The sequence below is a fragment of the Sabethes cyaneus genome, chromosome 3 (assembly GCF_943734655.1).
Source record: "Sabethes cyaneus chromosome 3, idSabCyanKW18_F2, whole genome shotgun sequence".
In the NCBI taxonomy this organism is placed as follows: Eukaryota; Metazoa; Arthropoda; class Insecta; order Diptera; family Culicidae; genus Sabethes; species Sabethes cyaneus.
Window position 1 is genome coordinate 74,287,653 of NC_071355.1, and position 13,943 is coordinate 74,301,595.

Consider the following 13,943-nt stretch of genomic DNA (forward strand, 5'->3'; position numbering starts at 1 on the left):
AGGGACTCAGCATAAAAGGAAACGCTGAGATATTGATATCTTAAAACGACTAAAAAGTTATAAAAGCGATAGATTTCACTCTTATATCTACCTGATAAATGCAATGGAAGTATCGATTTCATATCCGAAAATACTTAAACGTGATTGGCTAGAAGCTTATGTAAATTCACTAAAATTGTTCAACTTTAAGTAAAACTTTCAGCAGTTAGCTATGAAAATCTATCTTTTTGTAAAAACCACAGAATAGGCGTTTCATAGGCGACACGTTTTGTGAATCGATTGATATGCAAACCATCAAAATCGGTACAGAACTAACTAAGTTATTGTCGTTCAAAATCTATCAGTTTTTCGTGTCACGATCATTTTTGTTTTTGCAGCATAGCACCCTATTAAAGTAAGACGTAGTCCTACGTCAAAAAAAAGAAGGTATATTTTTGATACCTTGATTTTAAGTTTCATTTTCAAATTTTTGAAAAATTGGTAAAATATTTTTTCAGTGTATATTTTTTTCATGTGCAAAAATCAATTTTCTACAACTTTTGCTGGAACATAATTTTTGAACAATCGAAAATTTTCGAGATGCAATCTTCCAAACATAATAAATACACCTGAAAATAAATACGCCCTTTTTGAAAAGGAGTCTTGCATCAAAATAGCGCCAAAACCTGTGGAAGGTGCATATTTCCTGCTATCGAACACGCTTGTAAAGTTTCTAAATCAGAAAGGTTTAAATTTTGCCATTTACCTATTTCACGTGGAACTGCTCTTCTGCATTAGAGTAATTCTCGCTGAAACGGGGTCACTACTGACACGAGGTTTTCAAATATTAGAACTTTTGCGCTTAATTGGTTGAAAACTGTTAAAAATTAAGAATTACACTTTTGATACCTCGAAATAGTGGACCCCTCGTGCGCCATGGGGTCTAACAGGTTCAAAAAAGTTGAATTTTGAGTAAACCTTGAGATGTGATATGATATTTCGTAAATTTGCCTTGAAACAACTAACAACATTCATCAAGTTGGGTGTGCAATGGCATTAACAAAATAAAATAATTAAATCTCTGTAGCAAGATATTCCATTATATGAGAGTTATAAACCTTGATACAGATAATAAATTATTTCGTTTATTTAATGCCACTACACATGTATTTTGATGGATGTTCCTTATAGCATGTTTTCTCAGATTTCCGATGGTGGTCTTAAAATTAAAATCGGTTGGGGGGATCATGACGAAAACGGCGATTTTTGGATGAAATCCAACATGGCGGCCAAATCCAAGATGGGCGTCGATTTTTTTTCACTTCGTTTATAACCGTGTCGTTTGTAGTTTTTTCATAGCAAATTTTGGAAATATCACAATAATTATTTGAAAATTGTGAACCTTGCTACAAATAACTGGTTGTTTTATTCAGTTAATGCCATTGCACACCTAATTTTATGAATTTTATCTTGTAGCATTTTTCCTCAGCTTTTTAATGGTGGTCTCAAAATGAAAATTGGTTGAGGAGCTCATGGTGAAAACGGCGATTGTTTGATAAAATCCAATATAGCGACCAAATACATGATGACCACCAAAATTTTTTTTACTCCATTTGAAAGCCCTGTGCTTCTTCTTTACATAACCGGACCATTTGTTAGTTGTTTCATGGCAAATTTATGAAATATCACATAATATAGATCTCAAGGTGTGCTAAAAACTCAACTTTTTTCGAACCTGTTAGACCCCTTGGCGCACAAGGGGTCCACTATTTCGAGGTATCAAAAGTGTAATTCTTATTTTTTAACCATTTTCAACCAATTAAGCGCAAAAGTTCCAATATTTGAAGACCTCGTGTCAGTAGTGGCCCCGTTTCAGCGAGAATTACTCATCAGCAACATGGAGATGGCGGCGTACAAATTGATGTAATATGTACGGATATCAAAGCTGCTTTTGACATAGTGGACAGTGAAATACTTTATACCAAATTTCGACGACTCGGCTTTTCGGATAGACTCGGTAACTGGCTGGAATATTATTCAGTAAACCTACAGCTATACGCAAAGATATGATCGGCTGAATCAACAACATTCAGTCCGCAGAACGGGGTTTCCCAAGGACGTAATTTAGGACCATTTCTACTTGCTCTTTTCTTCAATGATGTCTCCTCGATTTTACCGCTCAACTGCATGTTGATCTATGCGAATGCGTAGCAACAAATGATTCGTTGCCGTTTTAAATTTAGAATAATATGGAATTGAAAACAACAAACTTACCTGGTGTATTCCGATACTGTTACTAGGTTTTTAGTTTAGTTTGACCTTGGAATACGACACCCCAACTAGCATTTTCATATGTATAAAAAAGATAAAAATCAGCATTACGTACAGATATGCATGCTAATAAATCGTAATTGATGCGCAAAATTGGCATATCCGTACTATTTTGGAGGCGATATACGTGATTACGAATAATTTTGAGCGTTACGACTATATAAGTATTTAGAGTAAGGAGGGGTAAAAGTGCGATGCGGGTAAAAGTGCGATTCAAGGATTTATCGGTGCAGATTCCGAGTAAATTTTCTACATTGGCATGGATGGGTGACATATTTGACAGCTTGAATCTAACGTAAACTGTGGTTGCTTACGAAGCATAGTTGCTGAGTTATGAGCAAATGTTATTTTAGGGCGGTTTTGATGTAATTTTTCGTTATACGGCAAATACGATATCAACTGGAGGATGTTACTTGTTGAAAATTTGTAGCAGCGTTTTACATCACTCACATATCTGTTTTGAAAATACTGCGAAAATAATTTACAAAATATATTTCGCTTTTCCGTAATTTAATCTAACCCCGTCAAGCGCCTGGCGGGGTAAAAGTTCGATTCACGGACGGGGCAAAAGTGCGATTCATGTACGAGGCAAAAATGAATAGCTAATTATATACAGCTTTAGGCACTATATTACAGATACTAGAAATGAAAGATCTGTAGAAAACTGTGTGCTCTACAGATGTTGGCTGAAGAAAAACAATGTGTTTCCGGTGATGAAACAAAAAACAAAGGTTTGGAAAAGTTTCGATCTAACGGAGGCTGCAATACACCAGCGCAAATTAGATAAGGTGCAAATTCAGGATATTCCTTTTTTCCTGTATGGACTTATCTCTGCGACCAGTATGGTTTGATCTATTGTGATATCACTCGGGTGTTCGCTGTATAATCCGCACTGCATTTTATTTTGGCTATAATCGCTATTGAGTAAACGATAAGCTTATTGAATTTTTTTTATGCTTGCTTGTGTGTAATTGAGTACCCTTCCTTCAATGCTTTTTCTCTACTTTACTCACCTCGTTCGACATGACAGCGCTGTCCCCAATTATAGCCATCCCTGGAACAGCTAATCAGTGCATTTAACTATAAGGGTCTCATTTTTGCACTGTCAATAGGCCATATCGGGATAACATAGAATTCAGCACGAAGGAAGGGTGGTGAGGGGCCTGAGAATAAACCCATGCTAAAGTCACTTTGCCATCGAATGGCCTGATTCTACTAAGATTCGAGCGCATGACCATTCGCTTGTCAAAGCAGACTTGGTAACCTTGCGGCTACAGAGCCTCCTCGAATATTCCTTACTGAAACATATAACGCATATTGAAGATAATATGGTTTTGCTAGCTGCTGGGCTAATTTCATGGATTCTAGCTTCGAACTTTTGCCCGCGGTATTCGCACTTTTGCCCCGCTAGTGGGGTAAAAGTACGAATCTGCACTTGATCAGAAGAAAGAGGAATTTATTTAGCAAAACACTATTATCGCAGATGATTTGATTACCGAAGCTAATTTTCCATTCTAAAATCGGCACCATAAAGATGATCATTATTTCAAAATAATCCAAAAAATTGTAAAAAACTGATAGTTCCAACAATAATAAATATTTCAAAAAACGTAAACATACAACACAGAGCAAAATTGGCGACCGCAGATGCATTTTTTTTTGAAAAAATCATGTTTCGATATAAGACAATTTCGATATAAGACAACTTTTTGAAATTATAAATTGTCTTATATCGAGGTATCTCTGTACTACTATACGATTTTGTGCAGAAAATCGTATGTATGTCAGTTATTATCATTATATACGATAGTAAATCAACTTGGTCCCACTTTATCCAGTTTTAGCTACGATTTCGAGTTTGTTAGGAGATATTTACGATAATTTCCGTACATTGATATACAAGTTGGTGCTAGCTGGGACTGGTCTATTAAACGAACCAGTGTATGTTCGAATCTCGATTTGGAGAGGTTGTAAGAGTCATTAGAACCTTATGACCAGTCCCACAACTATCCTGTACGCTAACAACTGACTGGCCCAGTATGTCGAATAAAACCAGAAGGTCAAGCTTCAAGGTTTTTCTTTGCTTTCCTTTGCTTTGTAGACTCGATTCGTTTGTGGTCTGAATTAATTATTATTTATTATGATTATTGCGTCTATTTACTTTTTCCATCATTATTCACATTAATGCCTTATTTTATTCTGTGTACACGTTTTGCTTTGTTTTCCACGAGTTTAATTTATCTTTTATTTCATCTTCATTTTAGAAACGCAATCCAACTTCCTAACCATGGATGATCAAGGTACGTTTATAGCTCTGCTTTTATTTTGCCAATCGATTATTTTATTGTTGTTCACTTATTGCTAACCGAATTAGGGAGGAGGTGATTCATCATCATAGGTAATCAACTGGTTTGTTTAACGTGTCGTTACATCTCTCTCATCCTTCGATTTGCCTCATTACACGGTGGTATTTGTCCGTGCAGAGCTGTTCCATTTGGTCGACCATTGTGTGTAATTGCATTAATGAATGCAACTGGATGGAAGACGGAATCGCGATGTAGGTTTAATGCGTCCGTTTTTCGTTTGAATTATTTAATTGAAAACTTTCATTACGAATTGCTGCCACTGATGGCGACAGATAGAAGAAGGAAATCATTTAATAATTATTCAGAGCAGAGCGTGTGGATAGCATTTCGATTGATTTCGATTCGAGCGTTTTCCAATCGCAAATAAAAAAATTTCTCCAAATTCTCATTCAATCGTTCGATTTAAATCAGCTGGGTTCGATTCAGAGAAGAAAATTCGGCATTATGTGATAATAAGTTTAAATAGCTTGAAGTGGCAACATGTTGCACTCTAACTGGCCAAATGAACAGAATAGAAAAAGATAAATCCCTCCTGAAAAGTAGTGAAAAACTCTCATCTCGCACGGCTACTCCAGCTGAAATTCCGCACCTGTTACCGCGTTGTTGAGTGTAGAACTAACAGTTCGATCAATTTGAGAACGGTAACATGACACCGAACTCAGTCCAGTCCAGTCGAGTAGTTTTTCCCCCTTTCGAACGGATCTTTTTTTCGTTTGCATGTTTAGGCTGGGTACATTACTGCTACTGCTTCAAGCACAAGTTTCGTGTTAGTTTCTCACCAAAATCATAGGGACAAGAAGCCAAAATGTTTCGACAGATGTTTGGACTAATGATTACCTCTATTGCTGTGTTTAATATATTGTTTCCTCTAGCGTAAGATGGACGCCAATCTTGCGATTGAATGTATCGTGTGCGTGTGGGGCAGGTTGGATCAGCCTATTTTATGTTGTTGCTTTGTTTTAAAATGTTGCTGATCGTCCGCAACGCAAAGGTTATGCTGTCCAAAACGTGCTTTGAATCGATCTTTGGTTTAGAATGGTTCAATGTTTGATAAGTACTGTTATGTATTTTTGTTTTTGTCTTTCAATTACGTTGAAAGACAAAAAAGCTCCAAAAGAATTAATTACGAAAAAAAAGTTTGCAATTGTATTATCTTTTAAGTTATTCATTCTTATTAGAGTATAATTAGGTGTTCTCGACATACGAAGCCGAGAAGCCACTAATAAAATATATTCAATTGTGATCTATGTTTTAGTGGACTTCCTCCAAAACCCTTCGTAAACCGACAAATGTAGGTTTGTTTTAATTCTTTCTCAAGAAAAAAATTCCATCGCATCGGAAAGGTAAAGAAAAGCATAAATGGAATCATCCGCTAATTAAGTTATACACGATCCTCGGGAAACCCGCCACACCACCCGTTCGTTCGGCATAAAACGCGAAAATAGATCATGGTGAAATTATATTCACGTTTCATGACTTCATCTTAGATCCGAGCCGATTGCATGTCGGCCGTAGCCGGTTCAGCAGGTATGTCCGTCCGTGTCTGTATGTGTATATGTATGCTATCGGAACTGCTTCAATTTATGGTCTGTTTATTTTGTTTTCATTGTTCGCTGATCAGTTCACCTTTATACGCCAAATGGCCTGTGGGTCAGCAGCTCAGCTGCGTACGGTGCGTCCGAGTTTCCATTGGCAAGTTATTTGCTTGTGTGGTTGCTTGCATTGCTACTACTGGGAGCTTCTTTGAAAGCTCTCTGATTGAATTGGATAATAATCAGGAGTTCTGAATGTATCCGGCAGCTCTTGTAATCATAATCACCATCCTCATCATCATCATCACCTTCATCATCATCATCATCATCATCATCGTCTTCGTAACCAATCAAAATTGCAATACACTTTGGATACATTCGATTCAGGCAACAACAACAACAATAACAAGCATTGGCGAATCAATAACTTTGGCCTATATCGTCGAACCGCAGCAACAAGCTTTTATTTGTTCGCAGGTTCGCAGAAAATACCCCCCCCCCCCCTCACCACCCCTCCCCCCAATCAGCAGTGAGAGTGATTTCACCATCCACCACTCCACATCTTTGGAAACGGTTATTTTTCATTTACAGTAAAAGCGAGAACTGGACGTAATTTTCTAACTCTCATTTGAAGAACAGCTTTTTTGCGCAGCACACGTATTTTAACACTAAATTCGAATCGACAGAGTTCAGTTTAGGCGTTCGTGTTGCATTTCACGCTTTGTAAAAGAAAAAAATGCTTGTAACGAGGTGCAACGTTCCTTGTACTACTGTGGTGACTGGCTAATATCTACTAATGGTGATCACTTCGGTTGCCAGCGAGCAAAACTCCATTCGGCCCGTACCTTTGAAGCTGTGATTGATGATGAAAGACAAAAAAAAGTTGGTACCACTGTGCTACCACAACACACATAACTGCATGCTGCAGCAGCAGCAGCCGCAGTTGGGCAAGATCTGATCCGCGCACGTTGCACTGCGGTGTGCTATGTGCAGCAAGCAAACCGTAATTGATTCATAATTGTCTAATGGCATTCTTTATTGTGTGACATAAGTGATTTTCCACGGGCTCCACGAAGGAATTATAGATATGCAGCAGCCGATCAAGTGCGCGATGCAGTTGCAGCCTGTTTGAGATGGTAGTCTCGTTTAATGCTCTTCGAGTGAGTGGCAGCAATTGGTGCATTTTAACCGACCGTAAACCAACGGTCAAATGTTTTGGGGAAATCTCTAAACATTTGCTTCTAGCTGATACTACTTTCTAGGTTAATGATTGACTGGTTCTAGAGTAATGTAAACTAGTGCAATCTAACAAGGCAAACTATGAAAAACTTCGTAACTGCATTATTTGCATCACTCGCTAAGCACACAACTTTTACTTTTACTCTGATCGTGCAAAATGTGTCCCATTCAAGGTCTCTTGCATAAGTTTTTTTTTGTACTAAGATTGGGACCACTGTGACCATTAATTCGATCTATTGTGGTATTATTTTACTTTAATGTAGGCAGATAAAACACTATTATTGAATTTTGTGTCATTGCCAGTTCATAGTCACTTCGTATAAAGTTTATTGCCTAATTAAGACTTGCAAACCAGACTTCTGAAGGGTTTATAACAAGTTCCTTTATCAAAGGTTCGTAGTCTGAGTCGTAGAGTTGATGCAATGCATTGACAGAGCAGACGTCATGCGGTTTCACTTTTAAATTCACAGAGTCGGTAGATTTCATTGGCGAGATGGTCATTCAATTCGAATTTTTGCTCAGTGAATGGCTGGTACTACTATTAAAATTGTATTTTTTTGTAAAGCTATAGAATTTTAGGATGCAGCACTCTTTGGCATGTACACAATTTTAGCAGCTGTCATTCGTTTTATGTTTAGTTTGATTTGTCATGAACAGATTAACACCTGAACAATGCCTGCAAATTGTGCATTTTTTTCACAAAAACCATAGCTCAATTCGAGAAATTTATTACGCTCTTTGTCGATTTTGCAATTAACTTAATCCTCCATTAGAGCAATTAGTTTAAGAAACCGCGGAGGACGTACCACTTTTATTCTATATAGAATATCTCTGTGGAGTTTAGTGTCGACGACAACCTAAATGAGTCCTTTCGGCATCGTGCTTTATGAAAGACTCTGCGCAATACATTTAGGTTCGTGGGCTTACAAAATTCAACTCGCACGAGGACTAAAGTCGCATAACCTCCGGTCTTATCGTACATTTTGTAAATTATTAACGGGTGACAACTAAAATTTTGGAATTTTTTTCTCACGCTGTCAAAAAAAGACAAAGATACTTGAAGAAGATCTTCTTTACCGAAATTAAAGATACATTATCCATTGTTGAAAAAAAATTAGTGTACATTTGAAAACGGTCCGTAATCGGCTGTTCGGCGAAGCTTCCGTTTGACGTCCAAACAGGATCGTTGTACGGCCGTCATGTCAACTTTGCGAATGCATCTCTTAATTCTACCAATCAACTGTTTGCAATTCGTGGCTCTCCAGTTATTTTTGTACACCAAGGAACTCAAAATCCCGAAGAAATCTTCGATTGGGCGCACTAAGACAGATTTGTCGGGTCGTGGTTTTTGGGTAAAAATGGGATCGAATGGGTATTCAGGAACGATTGTTTTTTTTACGTAATGCGATGATGCTCTATCCGGCCAAAGCACGCATTGTCCATCTGCATGATGTTTTTGTAGAAATGGGATCAAAATTTTCTTCAAACATTCGTCTGAGGCCCATCTCATTTGATAGCTAAACCAAAGGGCTTGTTGTTGAAAGCACGATAATGAGAACGATGTCCTTCTGCGTCCATAATTTTGGCTGTTCTTCTACTACGTTGCTTGCGATTTTGCGAATAGTTGTTGGGCATCGCAGGATATGGTAAACAGTCGAAGCCGCAACATATTCGCTTTTTAAATGTAGTACCGTATACTTTTTGCCGAGATTTCTGTGGCAGTTCGTAGAAGTGTACAACGCGCTCCGGAAATGCTTCTTGTTTCGACGTCATTTTAAGCAAAACAAGGCAAGCATAAACAAACCAAAAAATATTGACAAAAAGAGGAAAGAGAAAGAGAGCTTACAAATACATACTCTCATTTCTCTCTGAGCTCGTTTGTTGTTGAGTCCAAAATTCCAAAATTTTAGTTGTCACCCGTTAGTAACTTTTTCTTCAAAAACGACGCCGGTCTTAATGTGGAGGAGCTGTGGTTTTAACAAGACGATGGAATATCATATGCCTCACCGCACGTGTTTCTGATTTGTTGAAAGAAACATTCAGTCAGAATAATTTCGGTCTATTTGTTGTTAAAGGCTATTGTTGTGATTGTTAAAGAGAACGGTTCTTGCCACACTATCGTCTAGTATGCTTACGACGTGTCCGGCTCCTGATAACCTTCTGACTTTTGAAACCCCAAGCAGTAACAGTAGTTCGTCCGCATCGGCCACTCTTTGCTTGTACTTCACCAATGAACGTCCGTAGCACCTTTCGCTCAAATATGACAAGGGTGCGGGCGTTCCCCTTGAGTAACGCCATGGCTTCAAATTCATTACGAATTCCTTCTCCTCCTCCGTCTACTATTTTTTTTAGAAGCATAAAACTGGTTTGACTTTTGCTGTATCAAGAACTTATCTCCTTAGTATTCGGTTCTGTGCTATTCGTCGCTAGTTCGTTAAGCATTTTGACACTTGCAAATCAGTTTCAATCCGGTTGATTGAATCGTCAGGCATCCTTGCGACGTGGCCGACCCACTGAAGTTTCTCAACTTTCGCCAGATGTAGAATGTGAATCGCTCCAAGTAGCGCCTGCAGCTCGTGGTTCATAAGCCTGCGCCACTCTCCGCTTTTCCTTTGTACTCTGCCAAAAATAGTCCGTAACACCTTTCGCACGAATACGGCAAGTGATGTATGTCTTTCGTAAGCAAAGTTACAGTCTCATAGAGGAAGTTCGTAGAACTCCGTAGAGAACTACCGGTCCTCTAGTAGTCACTGTCTGTGGTAGGCAGACGTTATTTTCTCTGAAGCCTCTTCCTATCATACATTTGGTTTTCGACAATGGATGATTTTCGCTGAAACGGGGCCACTACTGACACGAGGTCTTCAAATATTAAAACTTTTGCGCTTAATTGGTTGAAAATGGTTAAAAAATAAGAATTACACTTTTGATACCTCGAAATAGTCGACCCCTCGTTCGCCTGACAGGTTCAAAAAAAGTTGAATTTTGAGCAAACCTTGAGATTTATATCATGTGACATTTCATAAATTTGCAATGAAACAACTAACAAATAACCCGGTTCTGTAAAGAAGAAGAGCAGGGCTTTCAAATGGAATAAACAAATTTTTGGCGGCCATCTTGGATTTGGTCACCATATTGGATTTTATAAAAAAATCGCCGTTTGCACCATGAGCCCCCCAACCGATTTTAATTTTAAGACCACCATTGGAAAGCTGTGGAAAAATGCTACAAGAAACATTCATAAAATTAGGTGTGAAATGGCATTATGTACACACCTAATTATGTTTTTTGTAGCATTTTTCCTCAGCTTTCCAATGGTGGTCTTAAAATGAACATCGGTAGAGAAACTCATGGTGAAAACGGCGATTGTTTGATAAAATCCAATATGGCGACCAAATCCAAGATAGCGCCAATATTTTTTTACTCCATTAGAATGCCCTGTTCTTCTTCTTTATAGAACCCTTTTATTAGTTGGTTCATGGCAAATGTATGAAATATCACATGATATAGATCTCAAGGTTTGCTCAAAATGCAACTTTTTTTGAACCTGTTAGACCCATGGCGAACGAGGGGTCCACTATTTCGAGGTATCAAAAGCGTAATTCTTATTTTTTACCCATTCTCAACCAATTAAGCGCAAAAGTTCCAATATTTGAAGACCTCGTGTCAGTAGTGGCCCCGTTTCAGCGAGAATTACTCAATGATTTGTAACCCAATCTTTTTAGTCTCCGTTTTCAGTGTGTCGTAGATTACCTCTGCCGTGCCAATGTTTTCAGTAATGACGTCAAGTTCGTCTGCGAAATCCTGTAGTTGGCTACTTTTGCCTTAGCTCGCGGCACTCGACTGTATCGTACGCTACCCTGAAATATGATACGTGGATATGTTGAAGTTGATATGATTCACGAAAATATGATACGTGGGTAGGTGGATTTGTCGGAGTGTGAATATTTGATTCATAGTAGCAAAGACTTCCATAAAGTTCGCCTGGTACTGCCCTACGAAGTCTTCTTGTTATAGGGGATCGGCGATGTAACAAGATCTGGGAAAGCACCTTGTGGGCGGCGTTGATCAGCAATTACGGCAATCATGTCAATCATCTTTTCTGCAGTCAGGACAAACCACACCTTTCGTCCTATCCATCCACCCATCCATGGAAATCATCTAATAAAGTGCCATTGCTAACCGTTTTTCACTGTATTCGTAGAGTTCTCTCGCGAGTCGGTTCTTTCAGGTGGCTGTAATAATTTTCAGCTGTCCGCTTTTTTACCGGAACTCAAGATCAGGTGCCGGGACGCTATTATCGTTTGTGGGCACTGACATCCCGTAAGGAGCGTACGTTTATGATATTCGAGAAATACCAGCCATCGATGAGAATATGATCGATTTTGTGGGCATACTTACGGAGAAAGAAAGTGTTTCAGACCACCAGGTCTCGGGAAACTGCAAAGTTGATGGATCGATGGTCGATGATCGTTATCGTTCGTGTCGATGTGCAGGCTATGGGGCCCGATCACCGGTCATTCATCACTTCCCTGCCGATTTAGGTGTTCATATCCCAGACGACCAGATGACGATCTTGATATTCTGTAGCGATCCGCATTCTGCCCATCATTACGAGGCCCGCTCCACCGCTCTGGTAAAATTAGACCTTGCCGTCACGGATCCTTCGCATCTTCCCGTCCTAGCGACAGATCTCCTGCAGTGCCACGATGTCGATCTTTCGGGGTTCTTACTGATCGAGCAGCACTCTGTAGCCACCCGCGAAATTTAGCGATCCGCAGTTCTGGGTACCAAGATCCATTCCATGTCGCCTTTGTCCACGCTGAATGTTCCGAGCCGACCAAGTCTCGCTGTGCGGCTGCCATATTATAGTGCCGAGACAACACAGTGCCTCCTTCCCTGTTGGTATACGACCTTAGTTGATTACCCGATCTCCGCCAAGATTGATCTTATTCCGGCTGGTACCACGAAGAGGTAGGGATAGGAGTTGCTGGTTAAGAGGCTAAAGACCACTACGGTGTTTGTGTTGCTCATTATCCCGCCGACCATCAAACCCGAAACATATGACTCGATCCAAAATTCCTTTGATTAGTCACGTCAGTTTATCCGTATCTCCATATTGTTCCATTATTTGCCATAGCTGGTTTTGATTGATTGTATCGTATACTGCTTGAAAGTCGTAGAATATATGATGTGTGGGCATTTCTGCAGAATTTTCCGAAAGGGTAAAATTTGATCCATAGTGGTTAGAACTCCGTTGAAGCCCGCTTGATAGTTCGCTACGAATCTTTGGGCTATCGGTGACAGTCTGCATAACAAGACCTGGGAGAAAACCTGGCAGACGGTATTTATAAGCGTTGTGTCGCGATAGTTGCAGTGATGAAATCGATCATCTTTTTTAGCATTCCTTCCTACCATATTTTGGAAACTACCATGGTAGAGTCGTTGTTAACGTTTCTATCTCATATTTTTAGTAGCTCCGTCGACCTTCAGCAGCCTGCTTTCTCCGAGATATGGTGTTGAGACACTCCTTGGTTAACTTCTGTTGCTGTGCTTGCAACATTGGCCCTCTATACACCGCCAAAGATAGTCCAAAGCACACGACGTTCAAAAACAGCCCAGTGCTTTCAAGTATCCGTCGAGCAACATGGTACATATACGTACATGTACATTGAACATAGTACATTTCACATGGTATGGGGGTGAAACCAGATCTTAGGGTTTTTTGTTTTTTTTTTTGTGTGCCAGAAGGGCATTGGGTTAAAAGGCCACTGCGACAGTCTTACTGATCGTCTTTTGTGGCAGGCCCCGATTGCTGTACATAAATTACGGACCGCTTGTACCCGCTAGTTGTAATCCTATGCCCCAATTCGGTATTACATTGTTTATAAAGCCAATGACCGTTTTGAGTCATTAGGGTTTTGTAGAGTCCGTAGTCGACCGGTCCACCTGTCGACCACTTTGTGCTATTTCGAGATCAGGTTTCCATTGTGGTCCCTATACATGTCAGGTTTCGTTTGGCATTAGATCGGAACAGTTGTTCTTGTTCTTCATGATCTCTGTCCTCCTTTTGGCACTTTTCTTCCTCAGGATCGTGGTCAACACATTCTGCACTCGTCGATACTTGACCAAATTCTCTTGTAGGAAGTTTTTCTGAGCTCTCTTTTTTTCTCTCCACGCTAGTTGGCATTGCCCGTCAAATCCAGTCATTACGAATACTGGGGGGTTTCATCGTCTAGCACCGCCGCACAGTGGGACAGTTTAAAAAGAAGACGGACATCGATATTTGTGACGAAACTATTATAAGTATCACCTTAATGTCTTCCGCAAAGTTTCTTCGCTTTATAAGAACTTTTTTATAGTATTGGAAAATTTGGGATTAAGGGGATAACACAATAGATAGAAAAAATAACATTTTAGTTTCAAACTTAATGTCTTCGATTGGTAAGAAACATGTGTAGATAATATTGTTTTGAACAACTTCACTGAAGACAAAAAG

General features: G+C 39.3%; 1 protein-coding gene across 2 annotated transcripts in view; it reads left to right on the plus strand.

Annotated features, from left to right (window-relative positions):
- The window catches only part of LOC128744355 (MAP7 domain-containing protein 2), a 366,494-nt gene that overhangs the window by 104,413 nt on the left and 248,138 nt on the right, over positions 1 to 13,943 (plus strand). For both annotated transcript variants that reach the window (XM_053841301.1, XM_053841302.1), the window contains exon 2: positions 4,575 to 4,610. In XM_053841301.1, coding sequence (XP_053697276.1) covers positions 4,575 to 4,610 — 36 coding nt within the window. The remainder of the gene's footprint in view (positions 1 to 4,574; positions 4,611 to 13,943) is intronic.